The sequence below is a fragment of the Cetorhinus maximus genome, chromosome 12, assembly GCF_964194155.1.
Source record: "Cetorhinus maximus chromosome 12, sCetMax3.hap1.1, whole genome shotgun sequence".
Taxonomy (NCBI): domain Eukaryota; kingdom Metazoa; phylum Chordata; class Chondrichthyes; order Lamniformes; family Cetorhinidae; genus Cetorhinus; species Cetorhinus maximus.
The window spans coordinates 4107564-4128254 of NC_135890.1; the positions used below are offsets into that span (position 1 = coordinate 4107564).

The 20691-nt window shown below is 45.7% G+C and overlaps 1 protein-coding gene across 2 annotated transcripts in view; it reads left to right on the plus strand.

Annotated features, from left to right (window-relative positions):
• Window positions 1-497: 497 nt before the first annotated feature.
• The window catches only part of dclre1c (DNA cross-link repair 1C, PSO2 homolog (S. cerevisiae)), a 40573-nt gene continuing 20379 nt past the window's right edge, over window positions 498-20691 (plus strand). For both annotated transcript variants that reach the window (XM_078552914.1, XM_078552915.1), the window contains exons 1-4: window positions 498-685; window positions 4347-4398; window positions 14819-14903; window positions 15880-15939. In XM_078552914.1, coding sequence (XP_078409040.1) covers window positions 538-685; window positions 4347-4398; window positions 14819-14903; window positions 15880-15939 — 345 coding nt within the window. In that variant the 5' untranslated portion in view covers window positions 498-537. The remainder of the gene's footprint in view (window positions 686-4346; window positions 4399-14818; window positions 14904-15879; window positions 15940-20691) is intronic.

Below are 20691 nucleotides of genomic sequence, written 5' to 3' on the forward strand. Positions count from 1 at the left end.
TCCATGACATTTCTGTCAATCTCTCCTTTCCCTCCACCTCTCACTGGCCTTCTATCCAGCTTCACCTGCTCCACCCCCCCTTAAACAGTATAAATTTCATCACATTGTTACTTCTCTTTAGCTCTGAAGAAGAGTCAACGTTAACTCTGTCTTCTTCTCCACAGATGCTGTTAAAGCTGCTGAGTTTTTCCAGCATTTTCTGCTTTTGTCTCTCTGTAGGTTGTGCTGGTTTAATAGTTTGTATTCCTGGTTCGTGTGAACAAGAGATTAAAGTTTGGCACTTAAAACATTCAGCTCCCAGCCAGCAGAGAGCACCAGCAGACCCGCCGGAAAGTCTTCAGCTCTGGATCCTCTTGGTGCTTTGTTTTTGTTTTTTTTTTGCCTGTTCTTCCGGGATCCTCAGCAAGAAAGTCCCGCCCAGGCGCTGCTCGATTGGTGCTGCAGACAGGCCGCCCGGCGCTGGCGAGCTGCCTGATTGGCCAGCTGGGATGTCAATCTCAGCCGGTGGAATATCACGATTGGCAATGTAGCAATTTCATGTCAGAGGATTCCAATTTGTTGCGAATTCGAACAGCGATGAGTTCCTTCCAGGGTCGGATGCGGGAATATCCCAGCGCTTCGATCGACAGATTTGATAGAGACAATTTGTTGGCCAAGGCTTATTTCCTGTCGCACTGTCACAAAGGTGGGAAACTCCTCTTTTAAACGTGTGGGGAACAGAAAGTAATTCGCAATGCAGTTTGTTCAGGTAGTTGGAGCAAGGAGGTTTCTACTTACGTAACCAGCCACACGCAAGTTTATTTAGGTTTTTTTTTCTCCCCCACCGTCCTAACATTTTGAGGGTAGAGTGAGTCACCGGGATATAGGGAGGTGAAACGGGACACCCTGTAAAATAAGAACAGAAAATGCTAGAGTCGCACGGACTCCAAGTGTCAACTGTCTCTTTCCACATGCTGCCAGTTCGGTAGCGCCACTAATTTCTCGTTTCTGCTATAAGCGTTATTTAGTATTAGTTACAGGAGCAATCTCTGGGATCACTAACTGAGGTTGGGACTGAATTCCACGTGACGACAATTTTGCCATTGAAGTTGTGCTCTGTTTTGTTGGCATACAACAAAATAGTGGGGGGAAAAAAAACCCAATTTCAATTGAATTCCTGCACCGCAGGCTTTCCAGGAGAGAGGGTGCAAGCTATAGGAACCAAATGATAGATGCCTAGAACGTGATCTGATCATAATGAACACCCTTTTTCGTCGGAGTGACCAATACAAAACCTCACAGCAACACCCTGGCTCCAAACATTGGCACCTACTTGATTATGTCATTATCCAAGTGAAGGGACCGCAAGGATGTTCGCACCATCTGGACCATGACAGGAGAGCTGATGACTGTTGGACTGACCAACTCGCCTAACCTGGGCTGCTGTCTCCACCAACTTGGCTCAAAAAAACCCCAGTGCCACCAGGTTGTTTGTGAGGCGCTGTCTGAGTGGGTCTTTCTTGGCTGAGTCCGTGGGTCCATCGACATTGATTTTCCTGCTCCTGAAGAAGCAGAAGTGCCAGTCTGACCTGAGGCTGGAAAGACCATTCGACAGCTAAGGACCGACAAGGCCGCCGGTACAGACAGAATCTCTGCAGAAATGCAGATCACAGTGGAGAAGAACTCTCGACTAAGGTCCTTTACCAGCTCCCCACCCCCCACCAAATATCAAGACCCACAGGGAACCATTGGACAACGTGGATCATTTCTCATATGTCAGTTCCCCTCAGTGAGGGCAGGCATCGACAATGCAAGGCAACATCGCCTCCAGTGTGCCAGCTCAGCCTGTGGCCACCTGAGGAAAAGAGAGTGTTTGATGGCAAAAACACCAAACCCAACACCCAGCTCATGGTCTACAGGGCTGCAGTGCTACCTGCCTTCCTGTGTGCATCAAAGACATGGACAATGTACAGCAGACACCTTAAACCCCTGGAGAAATATCACCAGTGATTCCTCCACAAAACCCTGGAAATCAAATGGCAGGGTAGGCGCTCCAATATCAGTGTCCCCTCTTAGGCCAACATCCCCAGTATTGCAGCACTGGCCATGGTTAATCAGCTATGTTGTGCGGGCCACATAGTCTGCATGCCTGACAGAAGAATCCCAAAGCAAGCTGTCTACTCCAAGTTTTGCCATGGCAAGTGGATATCAGGAGGGCAAGGGAAATGTTTCGGGGATGTCCTCAAAGCCTCTTTTGGGGGAGGCGGGGCAGGGTGGGGGAAGGTGTGGAGGAGGGGTGGGGGTGGGGGGGAATGCAACATCCCCACTGATATTTATTTATTGTGGCAGTTTCTAGCTTGGCGTTGTCCACGTTCTGAAATTTAGAAAATCTTCCAGATGTGCATCTGTACACTATCTTCTAGTAAAGATGCTTTTACTCTCCCTGTTCCTTCAAAAAGAACATGGAGACATCATCCAAACTATCTCAAATTAACTGATCATGTTTTTGAGATCTTGAACGCAAAATTGCTGTCCCAACAGTACTTGGCACTTACTACATTTCAAAGTAATCCCTGATATGTTAACCTTTGGAATGATGCAGAGTTTGGATGAGGCATTTTGTTTCTTGATGATTCATCAGAAACTTTTTTAAAACTTCAGAAAATGAGAGATTCTTGCATTCTCTCAACAGACATGTTGTTAAGGAACAGCAGATGGTAAATGCCAAGCTGCTCAAATCCCAGAGGGAAACGTGAAACAGCTGCCAAAACCGTTTTTGCACTCTGTATAGTATGAGCAGTTCTGAACTCAGGAAATGATGTCCCTAACTCCTTGTGGTGATTTTATAGTAAAGTAAACATTTATTAAAAGAATAGAGGAAAGAAACGAAACACAATTACACTTAAACATACTTATGACATGGCAGATGATGTGTGCAACGAGGGAAACTTGATTGCGCTATCACAATGGTTTTGCAATTTGTACTTATTTCGTGATGTGTGCCCTGAATTCAGAGGTAATAGGTCCACCAAGACTTAAGAGATGTTTTTAAAAACCTAAAATTAAAATATTTATTAACGAAAGACATTTCAAGTATATACATAGAACTACAAATTACTACTATAATAATTCCTAAAATCCCTAATTAACCAGACTCCCAGTTATGGCCCCTTTAAGGCAACATTCCAAAAATAGATGTTAGATTTTAAATAGATCCAGCAAATGAACACAATACCCTACACAGTGAAATTCAAAATGGCTTTCTCCAACTTTGGTTTCTGTAGACAGCAGGCTTGATGCACAAATACTGGAGGCCTCTTGGAGGCTATTTCACACACTCCTGTTAAATCTTAAACAATGCCTTCCCCTGACACACAGCCTCATTCTCCTTTATATATGTTTCTTCCTTTTTTAATATGTAAATTCCATTGCTCTCATATGTCTCTGAAACTGTATCTTCCTCACAATATAAAACGTCCATGCTGTCACTATATATTGTCAGTAACCCTCAAGGGGGAAAAATAAACACATTCGTTAGCCTGCTTGTCTGGCTATTTGTAAACAGACTGAGAGCCCTTTGAAAACCAAATCCCCCTTCATCTATCTAAAAATGCAAACTCCCTTCACATCTTACATGCCCTTTGAGGTGGTGGTGAGCTGCAGCCTTGAATCACTGCAGTCCATGTAGTATAGGCTATGTGGTTAGGGAGGGAGTTCCAGGATTTTGACCCAGCGGCTATGAATAAGTGGCAATTATAGTTCCCAGTCGAGAAGATGAGTGGCTTGGAGGGGAACTTGCAGGTGGTGGTGTTCCCATACATCTGCTGCCCTTGTCCTTCTAGGTGGTAGAGGTCACAGATTTGGAAGATGCTGTTGAAGGGGCCTTGTAGATGGTACACACTGCTGCCACTGTGCACTGGTGGTGGAGGGTGTGAATGTTGAAGGTGGTGGGTGGGCTCCCAATCAAGCAGGCAGCTTTGTCCTGGATGGTCTCGAGCTTAAAGTGCTGTTAGAGCTCCACTCATGCAGAAAAGCCCTGACTTGCACCTTGCAGATGGTGGACAGACTTTGGGGAGTCAGGAGGTGAGTCACTTCACCTGAGTGAAATTCTAGTGCTGATGATTCTTTAACACAGTGCATTAGCAAATGACAATGGATTACAACCTGAAGAAACATTTGGAGGTCATCATTTTCAAGTATCTGGATAGGGTGTAAGAGAGAGAACAGTAAAGATAATTTACAGATTTCTTTTAAGATCAAGCACTCCATCAATGCTGTACATTGTTATCTAAAAACATTTCAATTAGAATAGGAGTTCAGTTCAGAAAAATAATTGCTGAATCACAGGATTTCCAACTATTTTGCAGATCACATGAAAGGATTAAGAGCTCCTGCCTTGAAAAGACGATTGGAATGCAGGTACTGACCCTGCTTTGGCTTTTCTTAACTGATCTTTGCAGGAAATGTCTCCTCGTGTGTTTCGAGTGGTGGTGTACCTGGATTGTGTACCTTGTGTATTTCAGTTAGGTCCCACCTGTGTTCTCACTCTGAAGAATTTATAGTACTGGTAATGTGATTTACAGAGTTGAAACTAAGAATAATCCACATGTTCCACCGTCTATAACTTAAATGCTGCTTTCGAATTCAAAGCTGCCTGCCCAGTTTAGCTTTTTTGAAATTTGGTAATAGACATGAGATATTGTCTAAAAATTATCAAATGGTTTTCCATTCTAGAATAAATATTTTGTATTCATTAGATCATAAGGCTTAGTGGCTTAGTTTAATATACTTAAGAGCCCATGGTGTTGGGGGTAGTCTGTTAGCATGGATAGAGGATTGGCTAACTAATAGAAGACAGAGAGTTGGGATAAGGGGGACATTTTCAGGATGGCAACCTGTAACTAGCGAAGTGCCACAGGGATCAGTGCTGGGGCCACAATTATTTACAATATATATTAATGACTTGGATGAGGGAAGTGAATGTATTATCACCAAGTTTGCAGATGACACAAGAATTGGTGGGAAGTCAAGTGTTGCGGATGATACAGCGTCTACAGAGGGATACAGACAGGTTAAGTGAATGGGCAAAAACTTGGTAGATGGAATATAATGTGGGAAAATGTGAGGTTATGCACTTTGGCAGGAAGAATAGAGGAGCTGAATATAATTTAAATGGAGAAAGACTGTAGAAAGCTGTAACACAGAGGGATTTGAGGGTTGTGCATGAATCACAAAAAGCTAGCATACAAGTTCAGCAGGTAATAGGGAAGGCAAATGGAATGTTGGCCTTTATTTCAAAGGGAATGGAGTATAAAAATAGGGAAGTCTTGCTAAAACTATGCAAGGCACTAATTAGACCACAGCTAGAATACTGTGAACAGTTCTGGTCCCTTTATCTAAGTATAGATATAGTGGTATTGGGGCAGTCCAGAGAAGGCTCACTAGGTTGATCCTGGGTATGGAGGGATTTTCTCATGAGGAGAGGTTGAAACATATAACATTCTTAGGCTTGACAGGGTAGATGCTGAGGTTGTTTCCCCTTGTGGAAGAGTCTAGAACCAGAGGGCATAATCTCAGAGTAAGGGGTCACCCATTTAAGACAGAGATGAGGAGGAATTTCTTCTCTGAGCGTAGTGAATCTGTGGAATTCTTTACCACAGAGGGCTGTAGAGGCTGGGTTGTTCATTATATTCAAGGCTGAGATAGACAGATTTTTAATCAGTAAGGGAATCAAGGGTTATGGGGAAAAGGCATGAAAATGGAGTTGAGGATTATCAGATCAGCCAGGATCTCACTGAATGGCGGAACAGACTAGATGGGCCAATGGGCCACCTAGATGGGGAGGCGATAGCGTACTGGTGTTGTCGCTGGATGAGTAATCCAGAGACCCAGAACTGTTCTGTTGAAGGGTCATGAGGACTCGAAACGTCAACTGTGCTCTCCTCCGCCGATGCTGCCGGACCTGCTGAGTTTTTCCAGGTATTTCTGTTTCTGTTTTGTCCTTTTATTGTGCCTGTTTTAACCCTTCTGTCCAGCTTGTATTAGTATGTTTTACAGTGTGGAGGCTGTTGACTCTCGAATTACCGTAGGTTTAGCTGTATAAGTTGACCCCTGTTTTTGGAAGGATCTTGAGGCTTCAAAGGTTGACTTAAACAAAGAGTATAAAATGTGAACCACCAGTGTTGGTGTAGCTGGTCATCATTTTGAAGTGTGAAAATAAAACGTAACACCAGTAATTCAAATTAAATCAATGTGAATTAATTCTGCAAGGGTAGCTTTAACCACGATCAAAATGCATTAAACTCCAAATTCTTTGTCTTCAGCATCCAATGCAAAGAGTTCATCGAATTCATTTGAGTCACTTAAGCTCTGGCATCATTGTAAGGATCCCGCTCTGGATCAGATTTGGTGCTTCTGGTTTCTGAATCAGCCTCCATGACAAATCCTCTCCTTAATATTCCTTCATGGGATTTGGGCATCGCTGGCTAGGCAAACAATTTTTTGCCTATTCCTAATTGCCCTTGTCCATAGGGCATTTAAGAGTCAATCCCATTGCTGTGGGTCTAGAGTCACATGTAGGCCAGACCAGGTAAGGACGACAGATTTCCTTCCCTAAAGGCCATTAGTGAACCAGAGGTTTTTATGACCACACATCACCGGACTTTCAACTCCAGATTTATTTTTTTTGAATTCAAACTTCATCTGCTGTGATGGGATTCGAACCCAGCTCCCCAGAGCATTATCCTGGGTCGCTGAAATACTAGTCAAGTGATAATACCACTATGCCACCACCTCCCTCAAATAGCATCCCACAATTTCATGATGAAGCCACACAGAACATTAAGTAGCGGCAACAGGCTTATTTTCACTTTTTTTTTTGTGAAGGGTTGTTTTATCTCCACCAACCATTCATCTACTCCACTCGGTGTAGACATGACTCTTGAATGGCTAGTTAAGGCACACATCCAAAGGTTAAACTGTGGATGCTGGACACCACCACCCCCCCCGCCCCGGTATAACTGCGATGTGGCTGCTATTTCTTCACAGGTGCCTCTTGATCTCATTTGGTTATATGGGGATCTGAACATGTCCCACACTAATAAGCTGCATTCTTTATATGGGCCACCATCGACCCAGAACTTTGCTCCATCCCCATCCATCCAACTGTTGTCATGGGTATGCACAAAAACCACTGCCGGGAACTTCTGTTTTGGCCTGATTTTATGTTTGAAAATTACCATAGGCATTAATTTCATTCTGTTGGCCATGTAGGCTGGCACCACAGTGAATCTTGTCTTCTCCTGTCCTGAGGCTTTCACTAGAAAGATTCAAAAACAGTTCTGCTCCAGTGTGGCAGCTGGGCATGCCAAAATTTATGAGCTTTTCACATTTGTTGCCAATATGACTTAATGGCTACTCGTGATTTTGCTGCTGCCTGATGATGAAATTGCTGGGAACTGCTCATTTTGGCATCAAGGTCTTTCGGTAGTCTGTGTAACCTTGGCCTTCTGCAACGCTAGGCATTTTCAATCCGTAAAGTGGTTGCACCAACAATTTGGTGCTTGGAAATCTTTGCAGGCAACTGTAGTAATCTGATGTGTAATATACCTTTAAGACAAATGTGATAATGTAAGATCACATGATCTTGGTACCCAATAGCAGAGTAGCACGGGCTGTAGTTAGTAGTCTTGAGTTAGAGTCTGAAGAGTAAAGACAGAGTTTTGAGTTGTAAGCACACAAGTGTAGCTGCTGAGTTCATTTTGTAAATAAACAGAATGTGTTTCTTCTAAGAACGTTCTACTGATCTTCTCTGTCTTGGTACCAACTCGGTCACCCTGGAACGAGTGTGCAACCCAGATCCTTTAGCACCAACAAACCAGGGCACTGGATTCAACAAACTGGTGACAAGAGTAAAAAGCAAGAAAGAAGGAAGGAAATCGGGCCATACTGCACATGGTTGTAGGTAAAGAAAAAATTTCTTTCCTAATCGTCGAAGCCACAATTTGGAAGAGTGGAGCCTCTGGATCCAACTTCGGACAACTGGTCTCATTATGTTGAACGCCTCGCGTTGTTCTTCCAGACGAACGTCATTGTGGTGGAGAAGAAGCGTGCGATCCTCTTATCCACGTGTGGGAGTAAGACATATGGATTAATCTGAAACTTGTTGGCACCCAGTGCCACAGATTCGAAAAGTTTTGATGACATAGTCAATCTCGTAAAGAATCATTACCAGCCCAAGCCGTCGGTGACGATGCAACGGTTCAAATTTAACTCGAGGAATAGAACCGCGGGGGAGACAGTTGTTTGTTATGTGGCAAGTCTGAAACAATTAACTGAATATTGAGAGTTTAGTACATTTATCAATGATATGCTTAGAGATCGATTGGTGTGCGATACAAATGAAGATGCAATTCAGAAGATATCACTGAAACAAATTTAGATTTTCAGAAGGTATTGGAAATCGCTCTGGCAATGGGAGGTGCAATGTGAGACTCGAAAGCCACACAGGGAGCGCAAAATGGCGCCATCCTCCATGTTGGGTTGGGAGCCTCAGCCAAAAAGAGCGTGCAAGTGCTCAATACTGCAGAGAAATGGTACTCTCAAATAGAAAAAGGCGGCCTGTCAATCATTCTTGATAAGTTTCACCAATATTTACACGGTTGTCATTTTGCTATCATATCGGTTCAGTGAAGATAAGGCTATACCCTCTGTAGCCTCAGCAAGAAAGCAAAGGAGGGCATTGATCTTGGCAAGTATGCGTATACTTTCATTCACAGACCCAGAAGTCAAATTGCAAACGCAGATGCACTCAGTCGTTTGCCCTTGCAGGTAAAAGATGAGGATGTTCCAATTCCTCAAGAATTCGTTTTATTATTGAACTTCCTGGATTCATCACCGATATGTGCCAGACAGATTAAAGGTTGGACAAATCGAGACCCAGTCTTATCCAAAGTGCGAGACCAAGTTCTTCATGGTTGGCCACAAGAACAAGAATCTGATGAAATGAAATTGTATTTCCAGAGAAGATACAAGATAATCAGCCAAGCAGGTATCTTATTGTGGGGAGCACGAGTGATTGTTCCTCCAAAAGGATGATAACCATTGTTATCTGAACTTCACAGTGCACATCCTGGAATTTCCCAAAGGAAGGCAATAGCACACAGCTATCTATGGTGGCCTGGGATGGATGGAGAAATAGGAAACTTAGTGAGAAGTTGTATGTAGTGTGGGCAAGTACAAAAATTACCTTCAACAGCTCCGTTAGACTCCTGGGTGTGGCCAAGAAGGCCATGGGTGTGATTACATATCGTCTATATGGGATCTTTTATGGGAACAATGTTTCTACTTTTTGTTGTTGTACATTCAAAATGGATGGACATATATGAAGCGAGGTCGACGATATCTTCTACAATTGACAAGCTACAGCAAAGTTTTGCAATCGGACTACCTGAAGTGGTCTAGCAGACAATGGAACAGTATTTACGAGCACTGAATTTCACCAATTTATTAGCCTGAATGTTATTACTCATGTGAAAACTTCACCATACCACCCTTCTTCAAATGGACTGGCTGAGAGAGCAGTTCTGACGTTCAAATCTGGTATGATGAAATTGTCTGGAGATTCAATAGTGACTAAATTAGCACGTTTTCTTTTCCATTATAGAACCACCCCTCGTACAGAGACGGGTGTGACGGCTGCAGAATTGTTGAAACACCATCTCCAATCGAGATTGAGCCTAATTGTGCCAAACTTGGAGGGGAAGGTGGAAAGGAGTCGGGGAAGTCAGAAAATTGGGCACGACTGTCACAATCGTGACAGGGCGTTTAAAGTAAGAGTGAAAGCATTTGTGAAAGACTTTAGAGAAGGACCAACATGGTTGTTTGGTGAAATAAGTGCAGTAACTGGACCTCTTTCCTGAAAGTGGAAGATCGAGTCATATGGAGACATGTGGATTATATAAGAAGAGGAGAAACAAAATACCCAGAAATGATTCCACCAGTGTTCGTGACTGAATCAACATCTCCAGCTGAAAGAACTCAGTTGAGCAAAGATGTGTCTGAAGGGTCGACTGTACCGGAGAGTCGAGGAAACAGTTTTACAGGTACCTACTGAAGAACCAGAAGCTCGGACGACTGCAGTGAGGGAGGTCCCGGGTAAAACATCAGAAGCTGTAGAGCTGAGACGTTCTACACGCATAAGGAAACCCCCCAGAAAGACTGACTTTGTAAATTACTTATCTGTGTGAAAAATGTGATATTTTGAAAATAAAATTGTAAGATGTATTTCTGAGAAAAGGGGGAGGGATGTAGTAACTTGATGTGTAATATACCTTTAAGACAAATGTGGTAATGTTATATCACATGATCTTGGCACCCAATAGCAGAGTAGTGCGGGCTACCTCTGTGGTCAGTAGTCTTAGGTTAGAGCCTGAAGAGTGAAGACAGAGTTTTGAGTTGTAAGCGCACAAGTGTAGCTGCTGAGTTCCTTTTGTAAATAAACAGAATGTGTTTCTTCTAAAGAACGCTCTACTGATCTTCTCTGTCTTGGTACCAATTCGGTCACCCTGAAACAAGTGTGCAACCTGGATCCTTTTAGCACCAACAAACCAAGGCACTGGATCCAACAGCAACTTAAGTGCGTAAATACACATTGCATTTCCGGTGACAATGTAATCTTTTTCTGACGATTTTCGAGGAACCATTCTAATACATGATTAAGATCAGGCCATTGGCTGGTCCCTGTTCGTATGGCACATTTGGCCTTGGGCACCTTCTTCAGGATGGATTCCTCCTCTTCCCATTCTCACACCAGTTTTTCCTGAACATTGAATTCTCTTGCTGCAGCTCAGGTATTTGAGTTAGCAAATGTTACAACTTTTACCTTGAAACCAACTTCGTACTTCAGTTTCTTTGCTGGAGGACCCATTTCTGTTCGTCGTTCACCATGTACAGTCTATTCTCTGTGGATGTGGGTGATCCTACACATCATCTTGGTGGCCTGCTTGATCTCATGCACCAATTTATAAATTGAGTAAAACATGTGTTTCTGAGGTGAAAAATTGAGTGGACTCCTAATGAGAGAATAGCCTTCCTTAGCAGAAAAGGTGGGGGGATGGCGGGAATCGGAGGGTCAATTTATACGCTGGACATAGGCCTAAACATGACTTTTGCTGCCAAAAAAATTGGGTCATCTTATATGTTGAGTTGACTTATACACTTTTAATTCTAGCCTAATACATGGTAGCCTGTGTATTTTTTGACTTGGCTATTCCACTTATTATCTTGTTGCTTTGTTATGTACTTCTGAAGCTCTGGCTCGGACAAGGCCTGGTGTGCAGACTTAATCAAGTTGCTGTTATAATGTCTCAACATTATTCCTGAGCTTGGGGTCTAAGCATCTGAAGACATGACCAGCAATGGTGGAACAATGAAGATTAGGGCCACACAAGAAGCCAGCATTGGAGGGGCACAGATGTCAGAGGAGTGTAAGGCTGGGCGTGGTGGGGGGGGTGGTAGTTTACAGAGATAGGTGCTTGAAAACAAGGACCAGACTTTGGCAGCAACTTTCAAGACTCTGAGCTTGGAAGAACCAGGGGCAGCAGGCGCTTGGGAAAGCCAGCCCCAAGTTACACACCATCCTTACAGACATCACCATTCCTTCATCATTGAGTCATAATCATGGAACTTGCCAACCCCCACCTAACAGCTTTGTGGGAATGCTTTCACCCCCATGGACCACAGACTGCAATTATTCAAACAGGGGGCTCACCACCACCATCTCAAGTAGACCAGGAGTTAAGTTGAATTAATTGAGAAAATAAATGCAGGCCTTTCCAGTGATGCCCTAAAATAATTTTCTAATCACCACTTCCTCTCTCCTTTCAGTCTGGAAGGACCCCTGTGTTAGGGACCTTGGTCGGTCGCCTGTGTTTCTCAATTTAATGAAAAATTATAATTGGCTGAAAACGTAGCATCACCCCCAACCCCACTATCCCCACGCTGCTGTGTTTCTATACACGTCAACAGAAAAAAGTAATGGTTATTGGAACGGTTAACGGATAGATAACAGAGTGGGCATAAGCAGGGTTGTTTTTTCCAAGTTGACAGGCAGTGAATAGTGGAGTGCTGCAAGAATCAGTGGTGGGGCAATCCTATCAATCCATATCAACGACTTGGTATCATCAGCAAACCTAGACACATTACTCTAGGTTAGGTGGGAAGGTAAACTGTGGGGAGCACACCGAGAGACTGCAATAGATATAGACAGGTTAGGTGAGTGGGCAGCAAGATGGCAGATAGAGCATAATGTGGGGAAATGTGAAGCTATTCACTTTGGCCGTAAGAATGAAAAAGCAGAATGTGTTTTAAAAGGTGAGAAACCTGTAAGTTTTTGATGTTCAAAGAGACTTGGGTGTGTTGGTACATGGAATGCAGAAAGTTAGCATGCAGATGCAGCAAGCAAATGGCATGTTGGCCTTTATTGCAAGGGGATTGGAGTACAGACATAAAGAAGTCCTGCTGCATCTGGAATACTCTGTGCAGCTTTGGTCTCCATATTTAATGAAGGATATACTGCATTGGATGCAGTGCAGTGAAGATTCAATAAATTGGTCCCTGGGATGAGGGCGTGTCCTATAATCAGAGGCCGGGTAAATTTGGGCTTATATTCTCTGGAGTTTAGAAGAATGAGAGGTGATCTCATTGAAAGCTACAAAATTCTGAAGGCGCGTGACAGGGTGGAAGCTAAGAGATTGGCCAGCAGAAACAGGGAAGCTAAAACGTGGGGACACAGTCTCATGATAAGGGATCTCAGGATAAGGGGTCAATCAATCAGGACTGAGATGAGGAGAAATTTCTTTACTCAAGGGGTTTTGAGTCTTTGGAATTCTCTATCCCAGAGGGTTGTGGCTGCTCCACCAATGAATACATTTAAGGCTGCAATAGACAGATTTTTGGTGTCTCGTGAGGGAATTGTGGGAAATGGGCAGGGAAGTGGAGTTGAAGCCCAAGATCAGGCATGATCATATTGAATGGCGGAGCAGGCTTGATGTGATCTACTCTTCCTATTTCTTATAGCCTTCTGTCAATGAGGGGGAGATATAATCCAAGAGAGATCCTCTTTGTTGCTGTCACTGGAACGATGCCTTTTAAAAGCAGTGAATAACATTCTGTGTAAATATTAACCATTACTTTGCAAGGATTTTTCTCTTAACTACTAATCACATAACCTACATACGGAGACATAGCATTCATTTATAATTCTCCTTTTTTCATAACTTTCACAGCCTAGCGTGAAATGTTGTTTTGAATTAGACAGAGTGGTTGTGGTCAGTGGAGCACGGTGCTGACATGTGTCACTGAGCTGTTTTTTTGTTGAATTATTAACTGGCGTTTTGCAGGTGCGGTGCAGGAATATTAATAGGCCATGTGGTGTATATGTTGGTTTACCCAGCGGAAATGAACTAACCAATCCTTCATGACTACTCTGCAATAATCTACATGCAACAAAATGGAGATTCACAGACAAATGATAATCCTTTTCCTTCTGAGCCACCCACCATAAAAGTGTAAATAAAACTTAAGCAATGTAATTATAGTCACTGTTCCTGCAGGCTAGGTGAATAGCTTAGCTGCAGATTAATGACCTTCCTTCCATCCTAAGGTCAGAAGTGGGGATGTTCGCTGATGATTGCACAATGTTCACCATTCGCCACTTCTCAGATACTGAAGCAGTCCATGTCCAAATGCAGCAAGACCTGGACAATGTCCAGGCTTGGGCTGACAAGTGGCAAGTAATATTCGCGTCACACAAGCGCCAGGCAATGACCATCTCCAACAAGAGGAAATTTAACCATCTCTCCTTGACATTCAATGGCATTATCATCGCTGCATCCCCCAATATCAACATCCTGGGGGTTACCATTGACCAGAAACTGAACTGGACTAGCCATATAAATACTGTGGCTACAAGAGCAGGTCAGAGGCTGAGAATCCTGCGGCAAGTAACTCACCCCCTGACTCCCTAAAGTGTGTCCACCATCTACAAGGCACAGGTCAGGAGTGTGATGGAATACTCTCCACTGCCTTGGTGAGTGCAGCTCCAACAATACTCAAAGCTTGACACCTTCCAGGACAAAGCAGTCCACTTGATTGGCACCCCGTCCACAAACTTTCACTCCCTCCACCCACATCCCATGATGCACAGTGCCAGCAGTGTGTACCATCTACAAGATGCACTGCAGGAACTCGCCAAGTCTCCTTTGACAGCACCTTTCAAACCCACGGCCACTACCATCTAGAAGGACCTGGGAACACCACCACCTGGAAGTTCCCCTCCAAGCCACTTGCTGTCCTGACTTGGAAATATATCGCCATTCCTTCAATGACACTGAGTCAAAATCCTGGAACTCCTCCCTCCCTAACAGCACTGTGGGTGTACCACATGGACTGCAGCAGCTTAAGAAGGCAGCTGACCACTACCTTCTAGAGGGCAATTGGGGATTAGCAATAAATGCGGCCCTATCCAGCGACGCCCACATCCCATGAATGGACGGGGGCGGGGGGGAAATGTATTCCTTATTGAGTCACCTGCTCTCAGCTTGGAAGAGATAAATGGGAGTGCAGTTGAACTCTGTACCCATGGATTAGAAAGTGGAAAGTCGGTCAGGGTTCCTTATGATGCTGTCTAGCACCTCCAGCTGATCGTGAACCTGTGCAATCATTGGGTAAGAACGACATCAGGCTCTGCAACCTGCTAGCACTGAGGCTGAAACCTGCCATTATTTGCTATTATACTGTTTTATCATGTTAAACTATTACCTGTCCCTCTTCATTACAGCTTGAAGCTGAAGCTTTATTGTTCCCCAGTCACAAAGGAGATTCTACTAACAAGTAGCAAGTACAAATTCTGGGAGAATTATATTGTAAGTTCCTTTATGTTTAAATTGTTTGTGGCCTATTTTCTCACCTCCTTTGCTTAAGGTGCTCACTCAGGAGTATTGACCCCTGACGGTACTTACCAAATTTGTATGGAAGTTAGGCTGTAGTAGACAGGCTGTTTGATTGAAGTGTCCATCGTTGTTGAGCCTGGTTCTGTCCTCGCTGCAGACACGTGTCCAGGAAGAAACATTGGCTCGGGGTCACCAGCGGGAGCTCTGGCTGTTTCTTACAACTCTACCTTCCTAACCTGGGATGTTCAGGCCAGCTGTTGTGCCCTGTTGTATATTTCAGCTGACATTGACTTTGCACAGACCTCCTCCTGGTCAATAGGAATCATTGCACTCTTGGTCTATTGGGTATTGCCTAGAATGAGCCATAAATTATATCTCTAACCATTATCAATGATCTTTGGGTAATAAAAGTGACTAACAAGTTTTTTTTTCCACAAAGCGAGGCGGCATTTTATGCAGATAAATGATACGCCCAATGTATCAAAAAAGAGTCCCTTATGTGATTATCATGTGTTCCATTTCCCCTCCTCTCCCCTCCCCACTCAATCTCTGAGTGAGATTCCCAATTGGTGCTGTTTTAGGGTCATTTTTGCACAATGGACACATGCCAGTTAGAAGCTGAGTAAGCGAGTGCCCATGGTTATTCTTAACTGGGCTCTTGTTTCTCTAAGGCAGAGAAAGGAGTTTTTCATCCTGTTATTGTGGGCTGTATATGAACCCAGATCTCTGGGATGTAAAAGGGGAAGTGTGTCTTTAACAGTTGCATCATTGAATGTCCTTGAATTGCCCTGGAGCAGTATAACCAGCTTGAATGGGTATTTAGTAATCGGTGAATATAATGAATCATAACTTTTGAGAATTAGCAGATATGTTTGTTTTGTATCGAGGTAGGATTCAGTTTGTGTTACTTCAAGAAAATAAGTACAGTAAATATTTCTGTTTTTTACAGATGGCTATTGAAGTCGAAACTCCAACACAAATTTCCTTGGTTGATGAAGCAACTGGTGAGGTAGATGCAAGAAGTCCTCACTCTCTAACTTTATTCAGGGGAAGATATCAAAATGATGCTGTTAGTTGTGAATGTGGGCTGAATATGTTAGTCTCACTTTAAGAAAATGTTTATCTGGCAATTTATAAATTTTAAGAAGTTGAAGAGTTTAAAATTTTAACATGCCTGACAACATCTGCAGAGAGGAACACAGTTAACGTTTCGAGTCCGTATGACTCTTCATCTGTCAGGCCTGCTGAGTTTTTCCAGCTGTTTTTGTTTTTGTTTCAGATTTCCGGCTTCTGCAGTATTTTTCTTTTATCTTAAAATTTAACATCTTTGGCTCCCTTCACAATGTTTAGGTATGAAAGTTTTTTGTGAAGATAATCTGAATTTTATTTTCTAAATTTGATAATCCCTTCTGTAGAAATGTTACTTCCTGTGCAAACTTCCCTCACCTGAGAGGACAAGTTACACATCTCATCTCATTCTCTTTCTCTGCCAGTGCCACACTGTTCAGAGATACTAAGGCACCCTGCCATAACAAGGATTGTTTTTTTGTTTGCCATGTATGGAAAGGATCTGGCCTCAGCTCAGTGACTCTGTACCCCAGAACTTCACCACATAAGGAATCAGAAACCACAGCCTGGCACCTTTAGTGCCTTAATGCACAGCATTTACATTTTGGCCTGTATTCAGAGCTGACTATATTCCAATAATGGTCAGTTTGTCATGAAAGTGTTTAATGTTTCCCCTGTGTCCCTCTTTCTCCTAAAGGTGCTCACTCTCTCATTTGAGTACAGGTACGTGGCCATTAGCTATGCATCACCAAGTGATCGCTTCTCGGCCTTTTGGCTAAGATCAAGTGTTGCAGGGGCGACACCATGGTCCTGCCATGGCAAGGTCGGGATGGAAGGGCGATAACCAATCGCAATCCGAATTCATACCGTGGGTTACCTATCACCGTCCGAGTCACGGTGAACCACAGCGACGAAGGAGGATCACCTATGGATCGGGGCTTCTTCACCAGGAGGATCCTGTTGAAGGCGTGCGGCTTCCAAGCTACGGAGATCTTCACCCTGCACGACTCCCGCAAAGGTGGTTATTTCGACGTGACGTTCAAGCAAGTGGCAGACTGCGTCCGGCTCCTGAGGGTGTTCGAGGAGAAGAGAGACCTGCCGGAGATGAAGATCCTGACGGCGGAGCCGCACTTTTCTCTGCCGTTGCAACGGGAACGTGAGGTGATGGTGCATGTGTACAACCCCTTCGTCCCTGTCGCCGACGTGGTCACCTTCCTCACCAGGTACTTCGATAAGGTGGGGAGCGGCACCGAGATTCGAGACGACTTGGGGATCTGGACAGGCAAACGCCTGTTTAAGGTCACGCTAAAGACCGATGGTAAGGGAGCCTTTTTCCACCCTCCTTCCAGTTTCGCAATCGGGGGAAACCGTGGCTACCTGGTCTACGCTGGGCAACCCAAGCATTGTCGCTCATGCGGCAAGGCTGGTCATGTGGCGGCCAACTGCAGCGCCTCCCTCTGCAAGATCTGCAAACAGGAAGGGCACCAGACAAAAGACTGCAAACAGGCCAAGTGCTGCAACCTGTGTGGCGAGGCAAGTCACCTCTACAGGACCTGCCCCAAACGCTGCCGTACTTACGCACAGGCAGCCAAAGCCGACCACGGGGAAGCAGAAGAAATGTTCCGTGTCACTCCAACCACCAAGGCCCCCAGGGAGCTCAACGGGACAAAGGAGGACACAGAGAGAGACAAGGTGGAGAAAGAGATTGAGGCAACAGAGAGCCAATCAACAGCACCACCCCCTGAACCTTCCAGTCCTCAGGACAGCGAATCAATGGAGGAGGAGGCAGCAGTGGAAAAGCAGCAGGGGGAGTGGCGGACGGTGAAGAACAAGAAAAGTAAGAGGGAGCGAAGAAGAAGCAAAGGCGTTTCCCAGAGAAGCGGCAAGAGGCGTCTCCCATCCGACACGGATGACAAGGGCAGCAGCTCTTCGGATGAGGAAGTGCCAGAGCGGCACCGACAGAAGAGGCGGCAAAGCTCCAGGGCGTTGGAGGACGAGACACCCGAGCTCCAGAAAATTGGAGACAACAAGGAGACCAACGCACCCCAACTTTGCCTGCAACCTGAGGAGGCCAGTGCACCACAGCCCCTGGAATCTGGGAGCAGTGAGGCAATCATCGCACCCCAGCTCCAGGAAGCCGGGAACAGCAACCCCCCAGAGGGGGTGAGTTTTGGAGAAGCTTCTCCAGCAAAGGTCATCTCAAAATCCGCTCACTACGTGAACCTCCAGATGCCACCGGAGCAGAACACGGCCAAGGAGATCTACCTCAGCCCATCCAAAGTGAAGGAATTTGAGCTCACTACGGGTATGAAGGAGCAGACTAAAGGTCTGGGACTCTCAGAGACAGTGGGTTTGGTAGGAGAATAAATGCTTTAATATGGGTTTAAAGATTGTATCCATAAATGTGCGTAGCATTAAATCTACTACGCGATGTGTTGCGACCTTGGACTACCTAGCCAAGGTCAAAGCTGACCTGTTGTTTCTGCAGGAGTGTGCGATACCGCACCTCAGCTCCTACAGGCAATGGTCACGATGGTGGTCCCACGGGCCATCGTTCTGGTCGGGCGGAAACGACTCTCGTTCCTCCGGCCTGGGTATTCTGCTGCGGGGAGGCAACTTCACCGTCTCCGAGGTCAAGGAGGTGGTGGGCGGGCGACTCCTGGTAGCAGACGTAATGTACAAGAACGCTCCACTCCGGTTAATTAACGTGTACGGCCCGGCACAAGGGGCTGAGCGGCTGGAGGTTTTTCAGCAGCTCCCACTGCTGCTGGCGACCTCCAGGCCGGTCATTCTGGGCGGGGACTTCAACTGCATCATCGATGCGGCTGGACGATCCAGCAGGGCCGGAAGCAGATTGGACGCTACGTCCAGATCCCTGATGGAAACAGTTAAGGATGCCAAGCTGCACGACGTCTTCAGCAACCCTGCAGACGGAGCGCAGCGTAGATACACCTGGTCGCGGCCAGACGGGTCCATTCGTTCCAGGATAGACTTCCTGTTTGTGTCCCGTGCATTCACAGTCAGATCCACCGAGGTCAAGCCGGTGTTCTTCTCTGACCACTGCCTCCTACTGGCGGACTGCCACTTGGAGGAAGACCTGAGGGTGGGCAGGGGGGCATGGAAGCTAAATGTGCAACTGCTGACCCCAGAGAACATTGAGGAGCTCAAGAGGGATTACAAAGGTTGGAGAACCGTGAAACCCCTCTTTGAGTCCCTGACACACTGGTGGGAAGTGATCAAGGGAAGCATCAAGAGGTTTTTCATCCTCAAAGGCACCCAGAAAGCTAGAAAGGAACAGAGGGAAATGTCCCGACTCCAGGAAAAGATGCAGAATCTGCTCCGGCTGCAGTCGATGGGGGTCGATGTCAAGGAGGAGCTCCAAGAGGTGAAGGGCCAGCAAGCCTCGCACTTTGCCTCGGAGGCCTCCAAGATCATCTTCCGTTCCAGAGTCCGCTCCGTGGAGCAGGATGAGACGTGCTCACGTTTCTTCTTCCAAAAGGTACACAGAGAGCGCTCTGTGATCAGCAGCCTGAAGGAAGAAGACGGCTCAGTAAAGTCATCACGGTCCGACATTCTGAGGATCAGCAAATCCTTTTATGCCGGACTGTATGACGTGAAGCCCACGGACAGCACGGCCTCCCAGTCCTTCCTGTCCTCTATCACGGAGGTCCTAGACAACAGTACGCGGGAGAGCCTAGACAAACCGCTAACTCCTGACGAACTGACTAAGGCCCTCGAGTCCTTCGAGAAGAGTAAAACCCCCGGAAGCGACGGCCTGCCGGCGGAGTTGTATTCGGCTCTGTGGGACTTGATCGGCCCAGACCTGCTAGAAGTGTACGAGAGTATGCTCCTGGCCGGCAGCATGTCAGAATCCATGAGGAAAGGCATCATCACCCTCATCTACAAGCACAAGGGGGAAAGGGAGGAAATTAGAAATTGGCGACCCATTTCACTGTTGAATGTGGACTATAAGATTCTGTCCAAGGTCATCGCCAACCGGGTCAAATCCGCTCTGGAATTGGTGATTCACCCTGACCAGACCTGCTCTGTGCCAGGCAGGAAGATCTCTGACAGCCTGGCGCTGCTCAGGGATACGATTGCCTATGTACAGGACAGGGGTGTGGATACCTGCCTCATCAGCTTGGATCAGGAGAAGGCCTTTGACAGAATATCGCACACCTACATGGGGGATGTGCTCTCCAAAATGGGCTTTGGGGAGGGAATTCGAAATTGGATCCAACTGCTCTACACTAACATCAGTAGCGCAGTCTCAATCAATGGGTGGGAAACAGATAGCTTTCCGATTAAATCTGGAGTCAGGCAGGGCTGCCCTCTCTCGCCTGTCCTTTTTGTGTGCTGCATAGAACCCTTTGCCGAGTCCATCAGGAAGGATCCGGGCATAAGAGGAGTGACGATCCCAGGCAGTGGAGGCACTCAGGTAAAAGCCTCCCTGTACATGGACGACGTCGCCGTCTTCTGCTCGGATCCGCTGTCGGTGCGCAGACTGATGCACGTCTGCGACCAGTTCGAACTGGCCTCGGGAGCCAAGGTAAATCGTGGGAAGAGCGAGGCCATGTTCTTTGGGAAGTGGGCTGACCGATCCTTTGTCCCCTTCACTGTCAGGGCTGACGGCCTGAAGGTGCTGGGGATATGGTTCGGAGGGACCGGGGCATGCGTTAGAAACTGGAAGGAG